General features: G+C 36.6%; 1 protein-coding gene across 5 annotated transcripts in view; it reads right to left on the bottom strand.

Moving 5' to 3' along the window:
* The window catches only part of UVRAG (UV radiation resistance associated), a 402,827-nt gene that overhangs the window by 292,690 nt on the left and 83,198 nt on the right, over window positions 1–26,939 (bottom strand). For all 5 annotated transcript variants that reach the window (XM_058305983.1, XM_058305987.2, XM_058305986.2 and 2 more), the window contains one exon: window positions 14,761–14,846. In XM_058305983.1, coding sequence (XP_058161966.1) covers window positions 14,761–14,846 — 86 coding nt within the window. The remainder of the gene's footprint in view (window positions 1–14,760; window positions 14,847–26,939) is intronic.

The raw sequence follows: 26,939 nt of genomic DNA, 5'->3' as shown, positions 1-26,939 counted from the left end.
TCCAACAATACACTAAAAGAATTATTCATCACGTTCGCGTGGGTTTTATACCAGGCATGCAAGGGTGGTACAAAACAAGAAAATCCATCAGCATAATGCACCACATTACTAAATCAAATAAGAAAAATCACATGATCTTATCAATTGATACAGAGAAAGCATTTGACAAAATACAGCATCCTTTCTTGATAAAAACACTACCAAAGATAGGAATTGAAGAAAACTTTCTCAACATGATGAAGACCATATATGAAAAACCCACAGCTAATACTGTATTCAATGGTGAAAGACTGAAAGCTTTCCCACTGAGATCAGAGACAAGACAAGGATGTCCATTGTCACCACTGTTGTTCAGTATAGTGCTAGAGGTTCTAGCTAGAGCAATCAGGCAAGAAAAAGAAATAAAAAGCATCCAAATCAGAAAGGAAGAAGTAAAATTTCACTATTCACAGATGATAAGATCCTATATCTAGAAAGTCCTGAAAAATCTACAATGAAACTGCTACAGCTAATAAACTATTTCAGTAGAATGTCAGGATACAAGTTCAATATGCAAAAATCAGTGATGTTTCTGTAGACTAGTAATATGCAATCTGAGGAGGAAGTCAGGAAAAAAATTCCATTTACAATAGCAACTAAAAGAACAAATATTTAGGAATAAACTTAACCAAGGATGTAAAGCACTTGTATTCAGAAAACTATAATGCACTGATAAAGGAAATCAAAAAAGACCTAAATAATTGGAAAAATATTCTATGCTCATGGACTGGAAGACTAAATATCATTAAGATGTCAATTCTACCCAAATTGATATACAGATTCAATGTAATCCCAATAAAAATTCCACCACTCCTTTTTTTTTAAAGATTTATTTTTATTTATTTCTTTCCCCTTCCCTCCCCCACTGCCATCCCAGTTGTCTGCTCTCGGTGTCCATTCGCTGTTTGTACTTCTGTGACTGCTTCTATACTTATCAGCAGCACCAAGAATCTGTGTCTCTTTTTGTTACGTCATCTTGCTGTTTCAGCTCTCCATGTGTGTGGCGCCACTCCTGGGCAGGCTGCACTTTCTTTCGCGCTAGGCGGCTCTCCTTACGGGGCATACTCCTTGCATGTGGGACTCCCCTAAGTGGGGGACACCCCTGCGTCCTCGCACACATCAGCGCTGTGCATGGGCTAGCTCCACACAGGTCAAGGAGGCCCGGGGTTTGAACCGCAGACCTCCCATGTCATAGGCGGACGCCCTAACCATTGGGCCAAGTCCGCTTCCCACCACCACTGTTTTTTAAACAAATGGAAAACACAATTATCAAATTTATCTGGGAAGGGTATGAGGCCCCAAATAGAAATATCTTAAAAAGGAAAAGTGAAGTTGGAGGACTCTCACTACCAGACTTTAAATCATATTACCTAGCTACCGTGGTAACAGCAGCATGGTATTGGCATAACGATAGACACAGACTATGGAACCGAATTGATGGTTCAGAAACAGACCCTCACATCTATGGCCAAGTGATTTTTGACAAGCCTGTCAAACCCACCCAGCTGGGCCAGAAGAGTCTATTCAACAAATGGTGCTGGGAGAACTGGATATCCATAGCTTAAAGAAAGAAAGAAGACCCCTAACTCACACCTTATACAAAAATGAACTCAAAATGGATCAAAGACCTAAATATAAAACCAAGTACCATAAAGATCCTAGAAGAAAACGTAGGGAAACATCTTCAAGACCTGGTGGTAGGTGGTCGATTTTTAAACCTTACACCAAAAGCACAAGTAACAAAAAAAAAACATGGATAAATAGGACCTCTTCAAACTTAAGTACTTCTGTGATTCAAAGGACTTCAAGAAAGTGAAAAGGCAGCCCACTCCATGGGAGAAAATATTTGGAAACCACACATCCAATAAGGGTTTGATTTCCATTCTATATAAAGAGATCATACAACTTAGCAATAAAAGAGCAAGCAATCCAGTTAAAAAATGGGCAGAAGATTTAAATAGACATTTCTCCTAAGTGGAAATACAAATGGCCAAAAAGCACATGAAAAAATGTTCCATATCACAAGCTATTAGAGAAATGCAAATCAAAACAACAATGAAATATTATCTATTTCATATTAATAATGGCTATCCACATAGAATAGCCATTATTTAAAAAATAGACAACAGTAAGTGCTGGGTAGGATGTGGAAAAATAGGAACATTACTTCACTGTTGGTAGGATAGTAAAATGGTGCAGCCCCTGTGGAAAAAAGTTTGGTGGTTCCTCAGGAAGCTAAAAATAGAACTGCCAGAGGCTCCAGCAATTCCTCTAGTAGGAATATATCCAGAGGAACTAAAAACTATGACACAACTAGACATCTACACACCAATATCATAGCAGCATTATTCACAATTGCCAAAAGATGGAAACAACCCAAGTGTCCATCAACCAATGAATGGATAAACAAAATGTGGTATACACATATGAATGAATATTACGCTTCAATAAGAAGAAATGAAATTGGGACACATATGATAACATGAATGACTCTTGAAGATAATATACTAAGCAAAGTAAGCCAGACAGAAAAGGACAAATATTGCATGGTCTCATTAATATGAACTAAATATGAAGAATAAACATGGAGTTAAAATCTACAGTATAGGTTATTCGGAGATAAGAGGAGGATTGAAAAGAACTACTGATGCTTAATGTATGTAGAAGTTTTAATTAACTTGACTGCAAAAGTGTGGAAATGGATAGAGTTGATGGTAACACATTATAGTGAGTAGCAACTGGTTTATAAATGGGATTGTGGCTGAAAAGGATAGTCTGGCGAAGTAAACGTCAATTGAAATAAAGCTAAAGAATAATCTAGGGACTGAATACACAGTGAACACAGAGGTGGATGAGAATTGTGGTTTAGGGTACAAATGGAAGAGTGCCCTTCTGTGAGTTAGGGCAGATGTATATCACTATTGCAGGGTAGTGGGAATGTGGAGAAGCATGGGAAAACTATAATCAGTGTGACCTATAGACTGTGGTTAACAGCAATACTATAATAGTATTGCTTCAATGCCAAGGATGTACTGTGTTGATAATGGGGGTGTATAGAAAAAGTGTACCCAATATATGCTATGGACCATGGTTGGTGGTAATATTCTGATGATATTATCTCATAATCTGTAACAAATGTTCCACCACGGTGTGGTGTGTTGGTGAAGGGGTGTTGTATGTGAATTTACACATGTACATGATTGTTTTGCAAGGTCACAATCTCTTCATAAAAATATATTTTTAAAAAATAGGGTGTGTTGGGGGAAAATACACCATATGTAAAATAGGGACTATAGTTAACAGTAATATTTTGGTGATGCTCTTGCAGTTTGTAACAAATATTTCACAACAATGCTAAGTGTTGATGGAGGGGTGATGTATGACACCCCTGTTTGATGTTATGTATGTTTATTTTGTAAGGTCACAATCTTCACTATATACTTATTGTTTATGCATGTTCAAGTATGAAAGATATACTTCAATAGAAAATATATTTTTAAAAAATGAACAGAGACACTGAGTAATAGCCTAACGGTCTCTTCAATGAGAAATATATATTATGAGTTTTAGTATACAAACGTTGTTTATGCAGGGTTCTCAGTTGTGTTCTGTAGAGGTGATGTATATCATTTAATTATTGTAACCACCAAGAAGATACCATTAGGAGGGGTAAAATGTTCATTATCCCATCTCTAATTTAAAGATTATAGTCATAGTTATGCCCTTGTAACGGTTTTCTATACCTACATACATTAATTATTGGACATTAGCATTTCCCTTTTAAAATTGAAATTTTATGGGGGACAGTATTTTCTACCAAAGGGAGGGGGAAAGGCAGCTTGCCTCCAGGCAGCCAGATAAAGATCTTCCCTGAAAAATCTATATAAAGAATAAGATAAAAAGCCACAAAAGCCTGAAACTCTCACCAGGTGTTGTATGGACAGCAATGACAGAAAGAAAAGAGGCAACTAAAGGTTCCAAAATCTGACAGGAGTCAACCTTTTTATCCGCTGACAAAATTTTTTTACAATTCTCATTCTGCCAGATTCAAACCAATAACAGGAACAACAAAACCCAAGACTTCTGTAACTTGAAAGATAGTTCAATTAAACCAATTAAAACAACATTTATCTGCTTAAAATACATAACATGGATGGCTGGAGGAAGGAACAGGTGAGCTCTGGGGAGACTGAAGACTGTGGTTGAGAATACAATTGTGGCAGTGTTCTTTTGGCAACTATGGCAAGGGAGGGTCATTGTTGCAGGGTGTTTGTGGTAGGGGGATGTGTGGGGAAAGTGCACCCCGGGCATGTCTCTAAGGAATACAAACGTGTTCATGCAGTCATAGGTTGTGATCTCAGTGGGTGGAGACCCACACAATAACCAACAAAATATTAAATTCCCATCCAAGGGAATCCCGCTATGTTCTTTAAATAGAGTGGAAAGAAACTCTAAGAGTATATAGGAAGTGCCTAATAAAGAAAACAGACCAATAGCCAACCCCTTGATATTAATGCCTGTACTTATGAACCTTAATCTTGTTAAATTGAAACTTAGCCTAACGATATATATAGCCTAAGAGTTATCTCCTGAAAGCCTCCTTGTCACTCAAATGTGGCTTCTCTCTAAGCCAGATTCAGCAATTAACTACTTTCCCCCATACACCCCCCAGCCCCATGTGGGACATGACTCCTGGGGATGAGCCTTCTGGGGAATGAGGGATTATTACCAAGTGCCAACCAGCAATGCATCTGGAAAAGGACTTTGACCAAAAGGGAGAAAAAACAAATACAAAATACTTTTTACGGCTAAGAGATTTCAAAGTGAGTTGGGAGGTCATTCCAGAGGTTACGCTTATGTACATCTCAGGTGGATCTCACTAAGTGCCACAGTAAACAAAGTCTCAAACTGGGGTGCTCCTGAGGGTTCTAGAGACATCTGGACACTATATGCAAGGTACACAACCCCATGAAATCAACACTCCATCAGTGGGCCTTATGTTGGAGTATATGATACTCTATTTCCTCACTGTAACTGAGTTTTAGGCTCAACTTATAACTTCCCTACACATGATTCTTGTACCCCTTTTATTTAAACCTATAATTAGCACTATACTCTTTACATATATGTCCCAGAGACTTCAATCTTTGGCCTGTGCATATGCCAGTTGAGCCCTGAATCTCAGCAGAGTTGCGGCAACACATACTCTCCAGTTCATCGGACTCACCAGGACAACTAGCAAAATGACAATCCCCATCCCAAAGAGCAAAGAGTTCGGACAATCCCCATCCCAAAGAGCAAAGAGTATCTACAACTGCAAGCCAAACAATTCCTTCCCTCTTCCCCTTAAGGTCTATAGCCCCGGTCAGTCTGAAGCAGTATGGACATCACCATTCCAAAATCCTCAACAGTGAGGAATGAACAAACATAAGGAGAGAATGCAACCACTGACCAAGTAAGACGTATTTTTATTGTAGTAACAGAAGATTTCATATTCCTGAAAGCAGATTCCAAGTGCTATCCCAATGAAGTAGAAACCCTGACACTGACCAGCTTTGAAGACAGCCCTGCTTACCTCCTGGCTGTGGATTGCTGTTTGCAGTGTTCCCTATGCCGAAGGCTTCACTTCTAAGTTTCTAAGTGGCTAAGTGGCCAAACCCTAGAGCTGGCAGTTCCCACTCAGATAAATGAGTGCAATGGTTTTGTGTTTCTGGCTGTTCCTAAAGCTTGCTCTTGAGTATTTTCCAGAGAACCCACCCAATCTCTGGATTGGCTTCCTAAAAGACAGATACCTTGGCTGGGGAGTGGGAACAAAGGGGAACAGAAAACCACCAAGAACTGGTGCTTTGGCTCCGATTCTGCTAAACTTTCTGGAAGAGATTGAACTGGAGCCTCCTTACCATGGACAACATATGCAATGCAATACCTTGTTCAGATTATAACCACAAACAGGGGTAGAGTGTGTGACAATCCATACTGTTCATGGACTACTAAATGCTTGTACATAGAAGGGCTCTGATTTGCACAATGTATTGAAAAAGAAATTACACAGACACAAAATACTACATATTGTGTGATTCCATTTATATAAAATGTAAATATAAATCAATTTATAAATATGGAATTAGATCAGTGGTTATGTAAGGCTGGGAAGGATAGAGGGATTGAGAGATGACTGCTAAGGGATGAGGAGTTTTTCTTTTTGGAGTAACGAAATTGTTCTAAAAATTTTTGAGGGGATGAACACACAACATCGTGATTATACTAAAAGGCAATGATTGTACAATTTGGATAGATTGTATGGTATTTGAATATATCTCAATAAAATTGCTTTTTAAAAAATTCACAAACTCACAGAGCATTAAGCAGGCTAAGTTGTGGAGGCTTGAATACAAAGAGTTATAAAATTTATCTTGAAATTAGGAAAGAGAGAAGAGCTTACTCCAAAATGTTTCCCCTTGATCTGAAAAGGGAGTAAAGAACAGCTGTTACCCACTCCATGGTTCTCAAATAATAAACCATCCGCTACTCTTGGGAACCTTCTGGCCATGTGGTCACCAAATAGAGCAAACTCCCTTTCTTTTCCCAATCAATTGCTATGTATGGATGGCTGTAATTTTAGGAGACGGGTGATTAACATTTTGACAGTATTTTGTTTTGCTTTGATTTGGGGGATTGTTTTGATCTGGTGGTGGTTTTGGAAAAAGTTTATAAACTGATTTTTTGTAGTTTTGGTATTCAAAGCAAAAATGAACCATTTAATTGTGACTGAAAAAGGTAGTCTGGGGGGGTAAATGTCAAAAGAAAGAAAGCTAAAGAATAATCTAGGGACTGAATAACACAGTGAACCCAGAGGTAGTTGAGAACTGTGGTTAAGAGTACAAATGCAAGAAAGTCCTTCTGTGAGCTAGAGCAGATGTACATCACTATTGCAGGGTGATGGGAATATGGAGAAACATGAGAAAACTACAACTGGTGTGACCTATAGACTGTGGTTAATAGCAATACTATAATATTCTTGCATTAATGCCAAGCTATATTGTGTTGATAATAGAGGTGTATGGAAAAAGTGTGCCAAATGTATGCTATGGACCATGATTGGTGGTAATAGTCTGATGATATTATCTCATAATCTATAACAAATGTTCCACCAGGGTGTGGAGTTTTATGGGAAATCTACACATCTTATAATTGTTTTGCAAGTTCACAATATCTGTAACAAAAATACATTTAAAAAAATATATGGGTTGGGAGAAAAATACACCAAATGTAAGATAAGGAATATAGTTGTTAGTAATATTTTGACAATGCTCTTGCATAGTTTGTAACAAAGTTTTCAGACCAATGCAAATAGCTGGTAGAGGGGTGATGTATGAGACCCCTGTGCGATGTTACGTATGTTTATTTTGTAAGGTCGCAATACTATACACTTATTGTTTATGTGTGTTCATGTATGAATGATATACTTCAATTTTAAAAAATGAACCTTTTAGTAACTGTGCAGTAGGTCCTTTAGATAGGGCCATGCTGACTTATGAAGACAGTGCAGTGTGAAAGAGACTTTGCTAGGGGCTTCCACTTAGCCATGTAGAAGCCCACTTTGTTGCCTACTTTGTGCTTTCTGCACCAGACAACCTCATGGAACATTTGCACCTGAATTGTACATTTTTGAAGTGTATGGGGCAACCTGGACACACAGTCTATAGTCTATGTGAACAGTGCCCCAAATTCACTAACATGCCCTCTCTGGAAAGCATATGTACATAATACATGTCATGTCCATTAAAACCCGGTCACCTGGTAGGGCCCCTAGGGATTCTTCTCTGAGCAAGACTAATGACAATTTCCATTTCATCAGTTTGTTCCGTTTTCCTTTTTCTTTATATCGTGGACTTTAAACTCTGAATATAATTCAGTAGGGTTGGAGACTGTGTGCCACTGACGGGTCTAGCATTTTAGTGTCTTGCCACCTTTTTCTTTTGACAAGTTTTATTCAAATTGCTGTATTATAGTGAAAAAGTTTTAAGCAACCAAACTAAAGCTATGTGAAAGCTGAGCTCAAAGTAGAGAAAAAGTTATCAGAAAGTGGTAATGCCTTGCTGCCTGCTCTGCTGGTAGAATTCCATGCTCCCCAAGCCACTAAGCACATTCAGTGACTGCTATTCTTCAGATGAGAAGGTGACGGTGCTGACTCGGTGAGTGTAGTTGTTTTTCTATCTCCATAGTCGTGGTCCCCATTATGACCAAAAGCATATTTGGGAAGTGGTTCACAGGGATAAGGGGTACATTTTACAGCTATTGAAGAGTAGGGTTTTCCTGTTGGAAGCCAACTGACCCGCAAAGGTATTGAACCTATAGCTTGGCTTTTTTGTTTTTGTTTTTGGATCACTAGACTTTATATCAATTTCTCAGAATGAGGACAAGGACGATGATAATCAATAACCACAGTGGTTACCAGTAACATTCTTGATTGTGAGTGACCAAAAGTTCGACAACAACAATAACAAAACAAATAACTCATTTATTCATGATATGACTAATAAGTCCAAAGGGGTCAGGAGAAAGGAATGGAGACAGGTCTTGGGGTACAGGGAAAGAGAGCCTGGCTCTACCCATTTGGGAACAGAAGGCCCCCTTCAACATCAGGGTCCACCTGTCACCCTACCCATTTATGCGTGCACACCTATTGGTATTAAATATCAGTATGTACGTGTATTTTGCACACATACAATTCTGCTCTAAATAAATTTATGCACATATATTTTGGTATTGTTTGAGGTGTAGTTTCAGGTTAAATTCCTATAGTTTCATGAATGGGTCAAAAAATTAATGCATATCAAACTTTGTCAATTTCCTGGACTATTGTACTGTTTGGGCATTTTCACCAGCAATGTGGCAGGGTGTCTCTTTCCCCACAGCCTTGCCTTTCCTGTCTTAGGAATAAAATTTAGTATATAGCTTGGATTTAATTAGCATCCTACTCTAATCAAAGGACTTTTTCCTAACCGTATTTATAGCTTTCTAACCTATACATATTCTATACGTATCTGAGTATTTTACCTCCAGCTGGCTAGAGATTTATTTGTTGTAAAGGCTGTATAGGATTTGTTTTTCTTATCCTGGTTTGGGATTTTTTGGACGGATTTATGCAATTTTAGAAGTATGAAAATAACTCTCCATGGCCCGAGCTACCTACCTTACCCCTCCCCTGTCATAACTACGTGGTCAGTACTGTGACAGGACACAGGATAGTGGCATCACTGCTGCATTCCCATTGGACTCAACACACTTCCCAGGTGGCTTCATATTTTTGTTTTCGTTTTTTTTTTGTCCTATGCTTTTGTGAGGAAAGTCTACAGTGCAGAAAGGCTTTAACCTGCTGGTTGATTTGAAATACTTTCCCCTGCACAGCGCCATATACATCCTGCCAAGCTGCATTATATTCTACGCTATATAAAATAAAGAAGTTTGCTTTCAGTTAAAAATAATAATATGAAAGGGTAAGGGTCCCAAATAGCTAAAGCATCTTGAAAGAGATGAACAAAGTTAAAGGACTCATACATTTCAAACTTAAAACTTACTATAAACCCACAATACTCAAAACAGCAAGGTACTGGCACAAGGACAGAAGTGTAGACCAATGAAGCCAAGTGAGAATTCTGAAAACATCCCTCACATTTATGGCCAACAGATTTTCCCCCTGCTGCAAAAAGCTTTATTGTTTATACTTAGTTCAGGGCTTATTAGAGGGTTGCACAGTGGCAGTTAAAAAGATGCCTCCTGGCTGAAGGGAGAGGCTCAGGCAGAAGCCCTGATATATGGCCAACAGATTTTTGACAAGGGCATACAGACCACTCAACTGGGAAAGAATTATTACTTCAACAAATTGTGGTGGGAAAACTGGACCTCCATATGTCAAAGAATGAAGGTGGACCCCTACCTTACACCATTATAAAAATCAACTCAAAATGAATCAAAGACCTAAATATAAGAGCCAGAACTATAAAACTTCTAGGAAAAAAACATAGGCATCTTCAGGACTTCATATTAGCCAATGGTTTCTTACACTTTACACCCAAAGCACAGCAACAAAAGAAAAGATTGATAAATGGGCCTCATCAAAATTAAAAACTTTTGAAGAGCATGTGGTTTAAGCGGTTGAGTGCCCAGTTTCCCACATGGGATATCCTGAGTTCATTTCCTAATGCCTCCTGAAAAAATAAAAACAAAGCAACAAGCAAAAACAATAAAACCAACTCAGGGAAGTTGGCGTGGCTCAGTGGTTGAGAACCGCCTTCCCACATATGAAATCCTGGGTTCAATTCCTGGCCCCCGGTACATCAAAAAAATAAAATTAAATAAAAATTTAAATTAAAACTTTTGTAGATCAAAGGACTTTATCATTAAAGTAAAAGGATAAACTATACAATGGGAGAAAATATTTGGAAACCATATATCTAATAAAAACTGAATATCCAGAATAAAGAAATCTTATAATTTAATAACAAAAAGAAAAAAAAAGCAACAATTTAAAAATGGGCAAAAGACTTGAGTAGATATCTCTCCATAGAAGATACACAAATGGCCAGAAAGCACATGAAAGATGCTCAACATTATTAGCCATCAGGGAAATGAAGACGGCAGTAAGTTACCATTTTACACCCATTAGAATGTCTGCTATTAAAAAACTGAAAACAACAAGTGTTGGAGAGGATATGGAGAAACAGGAACACATTCATTGCTGGTAAGCAAAGAAAAATGGTGTGGTTACTGTGGAAGACCACTGGGTAGTTACTCAGAAAGTTAAATGTAGAATTACCATATGACCTGGCAATCCCACTGGCATTTACTAAAAAGAATTGAAAGAAAGGACTCAAACAGATATTTGCACACCAACGTGGTATTATTCACAACTGCCAAAAAATGAAAGCAATCTCAGTGTCCTACAACCAATGAATGGATAAACAAAATGTGGTAAATACAATGTGTTTTTCACAACACAGTGAACCCTAAGGTAAACCATGGACAACAGTTAATAGCACAATAATAAAAATGTGCTATTATCCATTATAATATATACACTAATGCACTAATGTATATACACTAATATATACACTAATGCAAAGTATTAAATACTTTGTTATAGGGGAACCATGTATTTTTTGCATGCTATTTTATAAACCCACAACTTCTCTAATTAAAAAAAAAAAAAAACCAACAGAACCAAAACAAAAAGCTACCTTATAAATCTAGAAAACTCCTTAACCTGGAAGTAATAATAATATAGAGAAAAAAGTTAACTTTTAAAAATAAACATTGAAATCCCCTACTTTTCACACCTCAAAACTGCAAAATAAATGAAATTCTGAATGCCAGTTAAGGAGCAACATTGACCCCTGGTGGTGAACATCTTAAATTAAAGTGTCAAGTGGAACAATGAGCAATGTGGCATCAAATTAAATGTCTGCTTATGTAAAAGGTAACCCTTAATCCAGACATTTCCAAGGATTAAGAAGGAAAAGTTCAATTACCATCAAACAAACTAGATGAAAACTTGGAAAGAGTTGCTAATGCTTTGGCAACACTGGAGTTCACCTAAATTCTTAACTAGTAGCCAAAGAATCTGAATGAAATATCAGGTCGTTTTCCTACAAAATGGTACAACACATCCATCTGAAAGAAGTTTAACGTCCTGGTTTCAGATACTCCAAAGTCCTTGCTTTAGTTAAGATGTGCTATTTTTTCTATAAGAATGTTCTTTACAGAGTAAGAATATGGTGATACATAGGAAAATTACAACTAATATAACTTATGGACAATAGTTAACAGTAATATTGTAATATTTTGCAGCAACGGCAAGAAGATTTTTTTTTTTCAATACTAAGGGGATATAAGGGGTCATGGGATTTTTCCTTTTGGAATAATGAAAATGTTCTAAAATTGAGGTCATGAAAGTACAACTCTGAACAACAATGAGAGCAAGTGAGTATACAAATTGAATGGATTGTACAACATAGGACTATGTAACGCAGGAATATCCTGTGATGGAAGATGGACTGTGGTTAACAGAATAAATATGAGAACGTTCTCTCATGAACTATAACAAATGTCATATATATGAACACAGGGTGTTCATAATTTGGTAGGCTGGAGAGGAAATAACCAAATATAAGATATGGGTTATAGTTAGTCATGTTTTGAGGAAGCTCTTTCACAGTTTGCAACAAATGTTTACATGATGATATACATGTTTGCCTGAGTTAAAGAGGGAAAACTACTATGAACGAAATCTGACAGGTTTCCCAAATACTCTACATATATCATTGCAAAATCTATGGGAAAAGAGTACTTAAGAGAGCAGATGATGGTTAATCTTTGTAAATGTCTGAAAAAATTCTCATAGAAAATTCTATTTTACTCATTAAATTTCACAGGCGCATTTTCTTTTTACGGTACCAGGGTTGAGAACTGACCCCTGGATCTTGTATGTGAGAAGCCGGCACTCAACCATTGGTCTCATTTGTCTGCTTATTGATTGTTTTTGTTTTTAGAAGGTACCGGGGACCGAACCCAAGACCTCCCATGTGGGAAGGAAGCACTCAACTGCTTGAGCCCATCCACTCCCTCAAAAGTACAATTTTTGTTTTGGTTTGGTTTTTTAAATTTTCTTTTCATAAGTACAATTTAAAGTTGCCAGTTCTAGAGCTAACTCCCTGGGTTCAGGTAATCTGGCCGATAAATAGATATTTGACACAGCTCAGAAAAAGTATATCTATCTTACCAACTATAAATGGTGATGAGGAAGTGACGGTTAATAAGGCAATATGAATTGTTGACACACCTGAGAATCTAGAAGGTACTCTAGAAATGAAAACCCTAAGAGCCACAACATTGCAAGATCAATGTTAAATAACTGAACAACTGCCAAATTAACATGATGATTCTACATTTATGGAAAGTTCTATGCTTTACAGAAAATATTCTCAGGCATTATGCTATGGGCACCTGACAACCACCGGTCAAGTAAGACTATGGAAAAGATCTGTAAAACTTCCTAATCAGAAAACCTTTACACCAGCCTTCACTCTATCTAGTTCTTATTTGCTATGTGCCCTCAGAGAGATAAAGTATGTAAGGCCTCTTGTCCTCAACAAAAGTTATAATCTGTGATAAATAATCACTAATCCCTTCTATGAAAATAAAATAATAGATATGAAAAATGCTCTGTAAATTACACAAGTATGCAACATCACTGCTTCAGAGAGGTTCCATGAACTAGGATGTCAGAAATAATTAGAGTCAAGATCAGGCAAATTAAAGCATTCCTTACCATATCATATTGCTTCCCAATATTCACAAGTCTTTCTTCGTTTCATCACAGAACTTTCTACACTCGTTGAATCTCTCTCCCCATTCAGCTTCTACGATTCTACCTTATCCCAAATCTTCCTCTTTTCCCTGATTTTGTATTCTTTTTTTTCTTTTAATTATACTGGTTCCTCTAGTAAGATCACAAAATCTTAGCTATGGAAAACATCATAAAAGTAACTATCAATACCCTCATTTTACTGTGAAGGAGAGATCAAGAAATATTAATGACTTGCTCATACTTGAAACTATTTCCTTTCCAATACCTAAAATTCAATGAGTCCCAAACTGGTAAGGCTAAAAAACATAAGTTATATTTTTGAACCTCCCTACTCCATCTCTACCATCTAATTACTAATCCTGTCTGCTCTATTACATAATCTAAGCAGTCAGGATAAAAGCACATCTCGGGAAGAATTAAAACTCAGCAACTCTATGTGGCTACTTTAGGAAAAATCATTGTCTCTTAAGCAATTTACACAGTCCATATGACCAAACTCTATACCGTCTTGTGTAATAAGATACAATTTTTGCAAAGGAAAGACCCTTTTTACAGTGTTTATAAAATAACCATTTCTCCAATCACCTTTCTGGACCCTTTTTCTAGTAGATAAGTAAAGGATGTGTAAAGGTCTAAAAGTTATGATGTGTTATGTAAACATTAGAAAAATCCTTCCAAAATCAACTTTCAATGAAAAATCTGTCTGACTAGGATGAACACAGGTTGAGTGTCACTGTTAATTTTATTCTGAAATGCATTTATATTGGTAGCCTGCCTCCCGAGAAAATGTCATTAAGATCTACCATATTTAAAGTTAAAACCAAATTTTAAAGCCTTTCAAAATTAAACCTAGACACTACGAAACTATAAAGCAGAGGCACTTAAAGCCTCTGAGCATAAGAGTCATACAAAGCTCCTTTGGCTTGCCAAACATAATCCCTTTTAGATAAACAGCAGGTCAAAACTATAAGCCATGCTTGAAGCTGTGGGAGAGCTTTTCTAGTGATGCTACAGTTGCTAAGACTTTAATAAGTCTAAATTTTGCACCTCTGTTTAGTGCTTTTTATGGTGTAGAAGACCTAAAAACAGCTCCTGTCCCTGTTTTAAGATCAATTGCTTCCAACCACTCTCTCCCACTGCCCAGAGAAAGGAAATGGCTTCCTAAAGAGTTTGTGAAAGAGATAAACTTAAATCACTGTAGCTATAAAATTTATGAAGCTCTCACTAAAAAATGCTAAGTCTGAATAACAGCTTCTAAAGCTAACATATATTTCCTCAGACTGAAATGTCACAAATCCAAGATGAGGAAGATTCTTTAGAAAATTCAGAGGGACTCTTGAGAAATTTCTTACCGTAACAAAGAGAAGACATCATAAGAATTGCGAACACAGTTCTGATCCACCTGGAGAAGACTATTCTTCTGAACATTCAAGTAACCCTGAAAGATATTTATTAAATTAATCAAAGTTAAAAAATAAAATCTCTGCACAAATTTTGTCTTTTTTTCATTTACAAACTGCACAATAAATTCAAATGGTTAAAGATTCAAAATAAAGTGTAAGAACAATCCCCACATAACTGAAGTCTAAACTTTTAGGTAAGTGATTTTAGAATAAATTTCTTCTAACATTTTCCCACAAAAACAATGTCTCATATAATAAATTGCAAGTGAACATCCCAGGGAAACTCAGAAGTTTTTAAAATGTGTTATGTAACCTAAAAAGAATATTAATGCTAACATTTCAATTATGCCTAGGCATCATACATAATGTTTTTATGGCAGAAAAGGTATTCCAAGATCCAATTAGAATACCATAAACAAATATTTCAATAGTAGTACAAAGGTGATAGAAGCAAGGATGGTTTCTAGAAAGAACACAAAACAATTCCATTAGAATAGAACAGGTATCTCTGTTTTAAGGCACAGTAAAGAGTGGTTAAAAACAAAGGTTCTGGACCTACCTCAGGATGGAGGAAAGGAGTTACTGGTATTCTACTATAGAATTATTGTGACTCTAGCAATGGAAGAAATTATGTCATTGATGTGGCAACAATGGCCATGGGAGTTGCTAAAGGCAGGGAGAGGGAAAAAGAGGTGTGATATGGGGGCATTTTCGGGACTTGGAGTTGTCCTGAATGATAATGCAGGAACAGATGCAGGACATTATGTATCTGCCAAAACCACTGGACTAGGAGAGAGCAAACTACAATGTAAACTATAATCCATGCTGTGTAACAGTGCTCCAAAATGTATTCATCGAAAGCAGTGAATGTACTACACTAATGAAGGAAGTTGTTGATGTAGGAGGAGGGTGGTGTGGGGGTGGGTATATGGGAGCCTCTTATATTTTTTAATGTAACATTGTGTGTGATCTATGTATCATTTAAAAAATAAATAAATAAAAAGATTCTGGATCTAGATCACCTGGGTTTAACGTCCAATCCCTCAATACCATACATACTCTGTAGACCTAAGCAAGGCTCTTAAGCTCTTTTACTTTAACTTGGTTTCTTCATATATAATATGGGATGCTATAATAGTTTGGTATGGTTATAAATTCCAAAAATAGATATCGGATTATGTTTGTAATCTGGTCTGTACCTGGGCATGATGAAGTTATGATTAGGCTTTGTTTGTGCCACCTCATTAGGATAAAAGGCATGGCAAAAGGACAGAGTTGAGGGTTGTTAATGTTGGAGTTTTGATGTAGCTTGACACTGATCTTAAGCTGGAGCCCCGGGGAAAGAGACAGAGTCGTTCGCCTGATAGTCAACAGCTGACCTTGTGGAGAAAACAGAGGAGCTGAGCCCAGAGGAACCCAGGAAGCCTGAATCCTCCCAGATGTCGGCAGCCATCTTGCTCCAACACGTGGAAATAGACTTTGGTGAGGGAAGTAATTTATGCTTACGGCCTGGTATCTGTAAGCTCCTACCCCAAATAAATACCCTTAAAAAAAAAACAACCAATTTCTGGTATTTTGCATCAGCACCCCTTTGGCTGACTAATACAGATGGTAATAATAGATACTTCATGGGTTGTTGTGGGGATTAAAGGAGTTAATATTTGTAAAACGAAAGGAATGTAGTTAAGGACTATTAAGTGTTTGCTATTATCTAGTAGAAGCATTTTTTTTTAAGTCACAGCTCTACAAACATTAAAAGGATGTTAGAGTATTCTGAACAACTTTTTGCTAACAAATTTAATATCAAAACCTAAGGAAGACATTATACGCAAAAAAGAAAAAAAGGATATTATAGACCAATATCCCTCCTGAACACAGACAAAAAAGAATCCTTAACAAAATATTAGGAAAATAAATCCATCAATACCTTACAAGGATAAAACAACAATATATCATTATTAACTAGATTTAGCCTCAGAATGTGAAGTTGTTTTAACATCTGAAAAATCAGTAAGACAAATAAATGAAACAAAAACTATAAATCTATGTTGATAGGCACACATGTATAAAGATGTAATGTGCAGCATTTACAACATAAAGATGGATTGATGGAGCTGTATAAGAGATTTCTATATTATTAAAATGGAAATGTTAGTAATTCTAACAAGAATGTTGTAAATTAATAAGTTAATTTTAATCCCCATAGCAACTCTAAGAAAATAACTAGAAAACATAAAAGTAATTTTTTAAAAAGCACTCAAAATAGTATATTAAAAAATATGAAATTCAAGTGTTGTAGAGAAATCGGGTGTGCGTGGTATCGAAGGCCAGGACACGAGAGTACCAAGAAGGAAGTTGGTTTATTTCGACCGGCCGGGCTGGGCAGACTCTCGTCCTAATAAAAACTGAGCCCCAAATAGAATTTTGGGTTCCCTTTTATACAGAAAAGATATAAGGGTAGGGAGTTAAATGGTGCTTTTGTGAAAGAAAATGACTTTCCTTGTTAGTTAAGTGTTTGTCTGAGTAACAGATAAGTTTTGAATTATAGTACCCCCATATTTTAGGTGAGCTTGAATTAGCATATCGCTCACATCTCAGGTGAGCTTGAATTAGCATATCGCCCACATCTCAGGTAAGCTTGAATTAGCATATCCAGATGCAACCTTGAATACACATTTGTCTCACATCCTTTTTGAACATTCAGAGACTACAGGGCCTATATTACTTATTTGGCCATCTTGGGGACTAGGTACTCTTGGAAACAATTTTGAATTTATGCACAGGCTATATCACAAGAAGGCAAGAATGGAGGAAATGAAGGTCAAACAAATGACAAAAATAAAAATGGCAGAAGCAAATAATTCAGTATCACTAATTACATTAAAAGTGAACTGATTAAAAGCTCCAATTAAAAGGCAAAGATGGACAGAACAGATAAAAAAGACTACAACAGTGGTCTACAAGTCACAAATAGGTTGAAAGTAAAATGGTGGAAAAATATAGTCCATGCAAACAGTAACCAAAACAGAGTTTGAATGGTTATACTAATACCAAAGAAAACAGATGTTAAGTAAAAAATTGTCATAAGAGACAAAGAAGGATATTACATAATCATAAAACTGTCACTCAATCAAGAATTTATAAAAATTATAAACACATATATGCACATAACAACAGAGCTGCAAATATATGAAGCAGAAACTGATGAAACTGAAAGGAGAAATACAGTTCAACAATAATAGCTGGAGATTTCAACACTGCACTTTCAATAATGGATAGCACACTTAGACAAAAGGTAAACAAGGAACTAGGAAAGTTGAACAACACTCTATACCAAATAGACATAACAGACATAAGAACACTCCACCCAGTGACAGCAGACTACATGTTCTTCTCAAGGGCACAGGGAACATTCTCCAGGACAGATGATATATTAGACCATAAAACAAGTCTCAATAAACTTAAAAAAGTTTGAAATTATACAACGTACATTCTCTGACCACAAGGGAATAAAACCAGAAAGCAAACAATTTAGAATATTTATTCACAAATATATGAAAACAAAAAAAAAAAGGGTTAAAGGAGAAATCACAAGAGAAACTAGAAAATACTTTGATATGAATGAAAATGAAAACTTGACATACCAAAACTTATGGAATGCAAAGAAAGCAATAGTCAGAGGGAAATTAGAGCTGAAAATGCTACACTATAAAAGAAGGAAGTTCTCAAATCAAAAACCTAACCTAAAAACTGAACTCAAAGCAAGCAGGAATGAGGAAATAATAAAGGCTTGTGCAGGGATAAGTAAAATACAGAATAGAAAAATAATAATCAAAAAGTTGGTTCTTTGAAAAAATCTAGAAAATTGACCAAGCTTAAGCAAGACTGATCAAGGAAAAAGAAGACTCAAATTATCAAAATCGAAAATGAAAATGGAGCATTACTACCAATCTTACAGAAATAAAAAGTATTATAAGAAAACACTAGAAATAAATGCATGCCAACAAGTTAGATGAACTAGATGAGAAGGGCAAATTCCTAGAAAGACAAAATTGACCAAAATTTACTCAAGAAGAATTAGAAAATATGAGTAGACCTATAATAAGTAGAGATTGAAATCAGTAATCAAAAACTACCAAAAAGGAAAAGTCCAGGATCAGATGGCTTCACTGATGAATTCTATCAAACATTTAAAAAGATTTAACATCAATCTTGCTCAAAATCTTCAAAAACAGAAGAGAAGGCAACACACCTTAATTCATTCTATGAGGCTAACATTACCTTAATAGTAAAGCCAGACAAAAATATCACAAGAGGAAATGTAAAATGGTGCAACTACTGTGAAAGACAGTGTGGCAGTTTCTCAAAAAGTTATAGAATTACCATATGATCCAACAATTCCACTTCTAGGTATATACTTGCATGAAGTAAAAGCAGGAACTTGAACAGATATTTGCATACTGATGTTCATAATGGCATTAGTCACTATTGCCAAAAGATGGAAGCAACCCAAGTGTCCATCAACAAATGAATGGATAAACAAAATGTGGTAAAAACATTAAATGGAATATTATATAGCTGTGAAAAGGAATGAAGTTTTGATACTTGAGACATTATGGATAAACCTTGAAGACATCATGTTGAATGAAATAATCCAGACACAAAAGAACAAATACTGTATAATCTCACTGATATGAAACAATCAGAATACGAAACACAGAATCAGAAACTAGAATACAAGTTACCAGAGGCCAAGGGTAGAGCTAAGAAATAGGGAGTTAGTAGATGCAGTTTCTGTTTGGGGAGAGGGAAAGTTTGGTAATAGATAGTGGTGATAATTAATACAATATTGGGAATTAATTAACATCACCAAATCATATAACTGAGCATGGTTAAAAGGGGACATTTTAAGTGGCATATATATTTCTCGAATAAAAACAAACATGGGACTGTACAACACAGTGAACCTTAATGTTTACAATGAACTATAGTTAATAGTACAATTATAATAATATTCTCTTATCACTTGTAACCAAGGTACCACCCTAAAGTAAAAGTGTTAAGGATGGGGATGAATATATGAGAAATCTGTATTTCCTGCATGATCTTTCTGTAAACTTACAACTTCTCTAACAAATACATGAAATAATGTAGAAGTAGAAAAAAGTCACAAGAAAAGGAAACTAGAAACCAAAATCTATAATATAAATATAATAATAGATGCAAAACTCCTTCAAAAATACTAGCAAACCAAATCCAGCAGCATATTACAAGGACTGCACACCAAAATCAAGTGGGATTTATCACAGGAATGCAAGAGTAGCTCAGCAAAAGAAAACCAACCAATGTAACACACTATTTTAATAGAATTAAAGAGAAAAATCACAAGATCCTTTCAATTGACATGGTGAGAACACTGGACAAAATTAAACAAGCATTTCATGAGAAAAACATTTACCAAACTAGGAATAGAAGGAACTTCTTCAACATGATAAAGAACATTTATGAAAAATCCACAGCTAACATCATACTTGATAATGGTGAAAGACTAAATGCCTTCTCCCTAAGATTAGACAGTAGACAAAGATCCAATACCGTATTAAAGTTCTAGACAGAGCGAATACGCAAGAAAAAGAAATAAAGGCATCCAAACTGTAAAGTAATGAAACTATCCCTATTCACAGATGATGTTATTTTATATTTAGAAAATCCTTAAAAATCCATACACAAAAAACCCATCAGAGCTAATAAATTCAGCAAAGTTGCAGCGTGCAAGATCAATGCACAAAAATCAGCTATGTTTCAATATACCAGCAACGAGCAATCTAAAAATAAAATTAAGAAAACAATTGCATTTAAAATTGCATCCAAAAGAATAAAATACCTAGAAATAAATTTAAGTAAGGAGGTGAAAGACTTGTACACTTAAAACTACAAAACATTGTTGAAAAAAATTAAAGAAGACCTAAACCAATGGAAAGACATCTGTGTTAATGGATTGGAAGACTTAACATTGTCAAGATGGCAATACTACCCCTGATAAGGATAGAAGTGGTCACAGAAGAGCACACAGCAGGTGGACACAGAACAGACAGCTGGGGGTAGGGAGAAGGGGAGAGGAAAAAAAAAAAAGAGTCCACACAGCTTAATGACAAAATGACAAGCAATCCCATTAAAAAATGGGCAAAAGAATTCAACATTTATCCAAAGTGGGAATACAAATGGCCAAAAGACCCATAAAAAGATGTTCAACATCACTAGCTATTAGGGAAATGCTAGATCTAAACTACAATGAGATACCATCTCACACTATACAGAATGGCCATTATTAGAAGAACAGGAAATGCCAAGTGCTGGAAAGGATGTGGAGGAATACTCCTTCACTGTTGTTGAGATTGTAAAATGGTGCAACTTCTGTGGAAGACAATCTGGTAGTTCCTCAGGAAACTAAATACAGAACTGCCATGTAATCCACCAATCCCACTACTTGGAATATATACTAAAGAACTGAAAGCAAAAAGTGAACAGATATGTGCACACCGATGCTCATAGCGGCATTATTCACAAATTGCCAAAAGATGGAAGCAATCTAAGTGTCTATCAAACAATGAATGGATAAACAAGATGTGGTATATTCATACAATGGAATATTACTCAGCTGTAAGAAGAAATCAGTTGGGGAAGCACAAGACAACATGGAAGAAACTTGAGGATATTATGTTTAGTGAAATAAGCCAGACACAAAATGATGAATATTGTATGGGCTCACTGATAGGAACTAATTACAATGAGTAAATTTATGATTGAGCTGGACTATGAAAAGTACAGGTTGGTGGGAGATGGAGTGTGGGATGAGAAGGGGAAGAAGATGCTGGATGTATGTAGAATGTTTAATATGGTCAAATGTAAATATGTGGTAATGGTTGAACTTGATGGTAACAAATTATAATGAATGTAACAAACACTGTTAATTTATGGTTGTGAGTGTGGCTGAAATGAGTATTCAAGGAAGATTAATGTTAGCTGGAGGACAGCTGGACGATAATATTGGCAATGTATAATAATGATTTTGAAAGTAGACAAGGATTGTGGTTAATAATACAAATACAGGAATGTTCTACTACAGGGTGTTAAGAATGTGATGATACACGGGGAAATTGCAACAAATGTAATTTATGGACTAATTAACAACAACATTGTAATGTTTCTGTAGGAAAAGTAAAGTTGGTACTATGTAATTCTAAAGGTAAAAAAAAAGAATATGGGGTTTGGTTTTGTGAGGTATGAATACAATTAAGCATTTTTTTTCCGTTAATAAGGAGACCTTGACTATATCACTTAACTAGTCTCTGTTCATCTGTATCTTTCTGAACACTAGAGGAACAACTGAGTTAGCAGTTGGAATTAGAGGAGATTAAAGTGCCTGAAAAAGAACTTTTTAGGAGTAATGTTCCCATAACATGCTGAGCTGCCTTTTGCTGTTCTTTTATTTCTGTGAATTTGAAATAAAGTTGTTAAAAAAATTGTTTTTTTATTTTGTACATCAAACGATATTAGGAAAATGAAAAGAAAACCTATAGAACAAGAGAAAATAGTTGCATATTATACATAACGATCTATCCAGGATATATAAAGAAATCTTATAACTCAATATCATAAAGACAAACAATCCAATTTAAAAATAGACAAAGTACTTGAATATACATTTCTCCAAAGAAGATATAAGAATGGCTAACAAGCACGTGAAAAGATGCTTAACAAATCATTAGTCATTAGAGAAATAAAAATCAAAACAACCATTTCCCAACAACTAGAAGGGCTATAATAAAAAAAATTAAAAACATGAGTTGATAAGGATATGGAGAAATTGGAACTCTAGTGTACTGCTGGTGGGAATGTAAAATGGTACAGCCACTGTGTAAAACAGTTTGGTGGTTCCTCAAAAAGTTAAACATATAATTACCATTTGACCGGGCAATTCCACACCTAGATATATACCCAAAAGAATTGAAAACAGGGAAACGGACTTGGCCCAGTGGTTAGGGCGTCCTACCACATGGGAGGTCCGCGGTTCAAACCCCAGGCCTCCTTGACCCGTGTGGAGCTGGCCCATGCGCAGTGCTGATGTGCGCAAGGAGTGCCCTGCCACGCAGGGGTGTCCCCCATGTAGGGGAGCCCCACGTGCAAGGAGTGCGCCCTGTAAGGAGAGCCGCCCAGCGCGAAAGAAAGTGCAGCCTGCCCAGGAATGGCGCCGCCCACACTTCCGGTGCTGCTGACGACAACAGAAGCAGACAAAGAGACAACAGAAGCGGACAAAGAATCAAGACGCAGCAAACAGACACAGAGAACAGACAACCGGGGGAGGGGGGGAAATTAAAAATAAATAAATAAATATTTTTAAAAAAGAAGAATTGAAAACAGGTATACAAATACATGTACACAAATTCATAGCAGCACTAATCATAATAGCTAAAAAGGTGGAAAGAGTCCAAATGACCATCAACAGATACACAGATAAATGGATAAACAAAATGCGGTACAACATACAGTAAAATATTATTCAGCCATGAAATGGAAGCAAATGTTGATACAAGCTACAACATGATGAAACTTGAAAACAAGCTAAGCAAAGCCAGACTCAAAAGGTCACATACTGTGCCATTCATTTTATATGAAATATCCAGAATAGGTAAATCCACAGAGACAGAAAGCAGATTGCTGGTTGCCAGGAGCTGGGGAGAGGGAAATGGGGAATGACTGCTTAATGGGTACAAGGTTTTCTTCCTGGGTGAAAATATTTTGCAACTTGATAGAGGCAGGGTTGCACAACACTGTGAATGCACTCTAAGCCACTAAATTATGCACTTCAAATCGTTTAATTTTGCTATATGAACATCACTCCAATTTTTTAAAAAGAGGGCAATGAAAATAATTTACATATCAGTGATAGCAAACAAAGAAAGGGAAGATAGAGACAATAGACGGTGCTATAAATTAACTATAAAACCCAAATAATGAAAGACATGAGAAGTAGATTTAAGATTCTCAGGAGAAAGAATTGATGTTTTACTTAGCATTTCTTATTTTATGCAAAAAGGCTGCAAAGCATTTTTCCTATTAGAAAATCATTTACATCCACTAACATGCAAAAAAAGCAACACATTATAGCAGGGAAAAAGCACTGAATTGAAGGTTGGGATCCCAGGTTTTAACTTGCTCTGTAACCATCTCTGAGGAAAATCATTTAACTCCTTCTCTAGGTTTTGATTTCTTTATAAAATGAGATGATAATACTACTAATAAAAGCAACATCAAAAAAAGATGACAGGAATACAAACAAGAGTAACATTTACAAGCATTTACAACAGTGTGCCAGGCAGTGGTGTATTTTACAAGTATTAATATATTTAATACACAACCCTATGAAAGAGGCACCTATTATTATCCCCACTTTAAAGATGAGGAAACTGAGACATAGAGGATTAAGTAGAAGAGCCATACAGTCTGGCTCCATGGCCCATGTTCTTAACAATCATGTTATACTTGATCTCTAAGACCTTTTGGGTTTATGTACATTTAAGGCAACTTAGGGTTATTATTAACCCTTCCGCTTCAGCCACCACTTAGCAATCAACATTCTTGAAATATGCTAAAAGCCCTGCTCTCAATGACATTTAACTTTGCCATATGTGCAATACCAACAGACCTCTGATGAAGGATTACAATGGAAAGAAACAGGCTCATTTGTATCTGGTTATCTGTGTGAGATACAGCCAAGTGCCAAACAGCCCAGGGGGGATTTTCACATCACTCAAAATTCTTCTGAAATCAGGTCTAATAATTCTTTTTCAACAAAGTCTGGGTCACGAGTCTCGTTAGAGTGCCTATTAAACTGTTCAGGGAAACAGATATTTCAAATATCCAATTAACAGGTATAATGCCACACAGATGATCAGGTATATTTCTAGATCAGTGGTTGGCAGATTTTTTTCTATAAAGGGCCAGACATTAAATATTTTAGGTTTTGAAAACCACAAATGATATCTGTCACACATTCCTCTTTGTTTTACTTTTAAATTCTAAAAAAAAAAATGCAAAAACGATTCTTGGCTAATAGGTCACACAAAAACACGTGCTGGAGGGAGCAGATGTGGCTTGAGCACAGAGTACCTACTTCCCACATGGGAGGTCCCAGGTTCGGTTCCTGGTGCCTCCTAAAAACAAAAATAAACAACAAGCAAACAAGAGTAGGGGCCAACTCAGGGGAGTTGATATGGCTCAGTGGCTGAGCACAGGCTTCCCTCTTAAGAGGTCCTGGGTTCAATCCCCAGCCCCCACTACTCCGGTACCTCAAAAAAAAAAAAAAAGTAAAGACAATCTATGGTCAATAAGGACTCATGAGAGGTTTCTGACAGTGTATAGTCATGATCAGAGCTGCATTTTAGGAAGGTTATTCTGGCAATGACACATATGTTCAATTGGAGGAAGAGGAACATCAGAATACCAGTAAGAAGACTATATATATTATCAAAATCCACACATATTAGAAGTAATGAGGTCTCAAACTGTACCAAAAGCAATGATAAAGTGGAAAAAGAAAAAGAGAAAGAGAGTGAAAAGAAATAAAGGTAGAGATAGAATCAAAAGTACTACATAATTAATATCAGGAGTTAAAAATGCTTTTTGACCTTGAATAAAAGGGGGAAATGGAAAGGACAAGTGAGTTTATATGGCTAAGAGTCTTCAAAAAAGAGCCGGGAGGTCATCAGAGGGGTCGCCCTTACGCACACCTCAGCAGAGTCCCAGAGACAGATAAAGTAGATACAACCCCAGGTATTGGTTCTTGTGAGGGCTACAGAAACCCACAGGTTCTATGGTCATGGCAGATGGAGTTCAGTGCCATGTCAGTTGGCCCTTCTTTGGAGTTTGTGTTCCTGAGTGTGAGGGAGTTGGACTCAGATCTTTGTTCACAAGCTTCTCCTGTTACTTTTACCAGACCTGTAGTTGACGCTGGGGTTTAGTGTATACTCAGGGGACCTGAATCTCTGGACTGTCCATGTGATAGCCAGGCCCTGAGCCTCAACAGACTTGCAACTCCTAGCCTCTGGTTTATTGGACTTACCCCAGCCAGCTAACAGGGAGGTGAAGATCAACCACCACACCAGGGAGCCAAGAGTGCTTGCAAACAGGAGAACTACATCCATCATCCAAGTGAAATCTAAGCACCCTCTCGATACAGAGGTGGAGTGGACATAGCCATCCCAGGGTCCACAGAATGGAGGAGTGGAGTATGGATTGGAGTGGACTTGCTGATGCTCTATTCTGGAATTGGTGTGATTAGTGATGGAAGTAAATGTGGCGTTGAGGTGGAGAAAGTGGCCATGATGGCACCTGGGAGTGGGGAGTGGGAAGAAGAGATGTGATGTGGGAACATTTTCAGGACTTGGAGTTGTCCTGGGTGGTGCTGCAGGGACAGTTACTGGACATTATGTGTCCTCCCATGGCCCACTGGGTAGACTGGGGGAGAGTGTAAACTTAAATGTGGACCATTGACCATGTGGTGCAGCAGTGCTCATAGATGTGCTCACCGAGTGCAGTGAGTGTCCCGTGATTTTGGAGGAGGTTGTTGTTGTAGGAGGAGTGGGGTGAGGGGGTTGGGGGGTATATGGGAACCTCATATTTTTTTAATGTAACATTAAAAAATAAATAAAGACAAAAAAAGAGTAAAAAAAAAAAGGTACTACATAACTGACTGAATTTGTGCTGATAGAAGAAAACAGGTAAGAGGTTTGGGCACATCTAGCAGACTATGAGCTGTTACTCTGTACAACCTTTAAGCAAAGGAATAAATTGAAAGTATGCTTTAGGAAAATAGAACAGGCAGTGGTTAAGTAAGAAAGGGTGGATACAAAGTGTCTACAGGCCATAGGTCCACCCAGAAAATACTGTAGTAAATCTAGCCCTATGGGGATGCCAGTCTGAGTTTGGATTATAGCAATGAGGATGGAAAAGTAACCATGGGTACAGTTATTTCAAAGAACAAATAAATAAATAATTTTAAAAACCTAGTGACTGATTAGTAGAGCAGATAAAGGGAAAATATCAAAACTCAAAGATTTGAGAACTGG

This window comes from Dasypus novemcinctus, chromosome 10 (assembly GCF_030445035.2).
Source record: "Dasypus novemcinctus isolate mDasNov1 chromosome 10, mDasNov1.1.hap2, whole genome shotgun sequence".
Classification (NCBI taxonomy): domain Eukaryota; kingdom Metazoa; phylum Chordata; class Mammalia; order Cingulata; family Dasypodidae; genus Dasypus; species Dasypus novemcinctus.
This window is presented reverse-complemented; position numbering and strand designations above follow the sequence as displayed.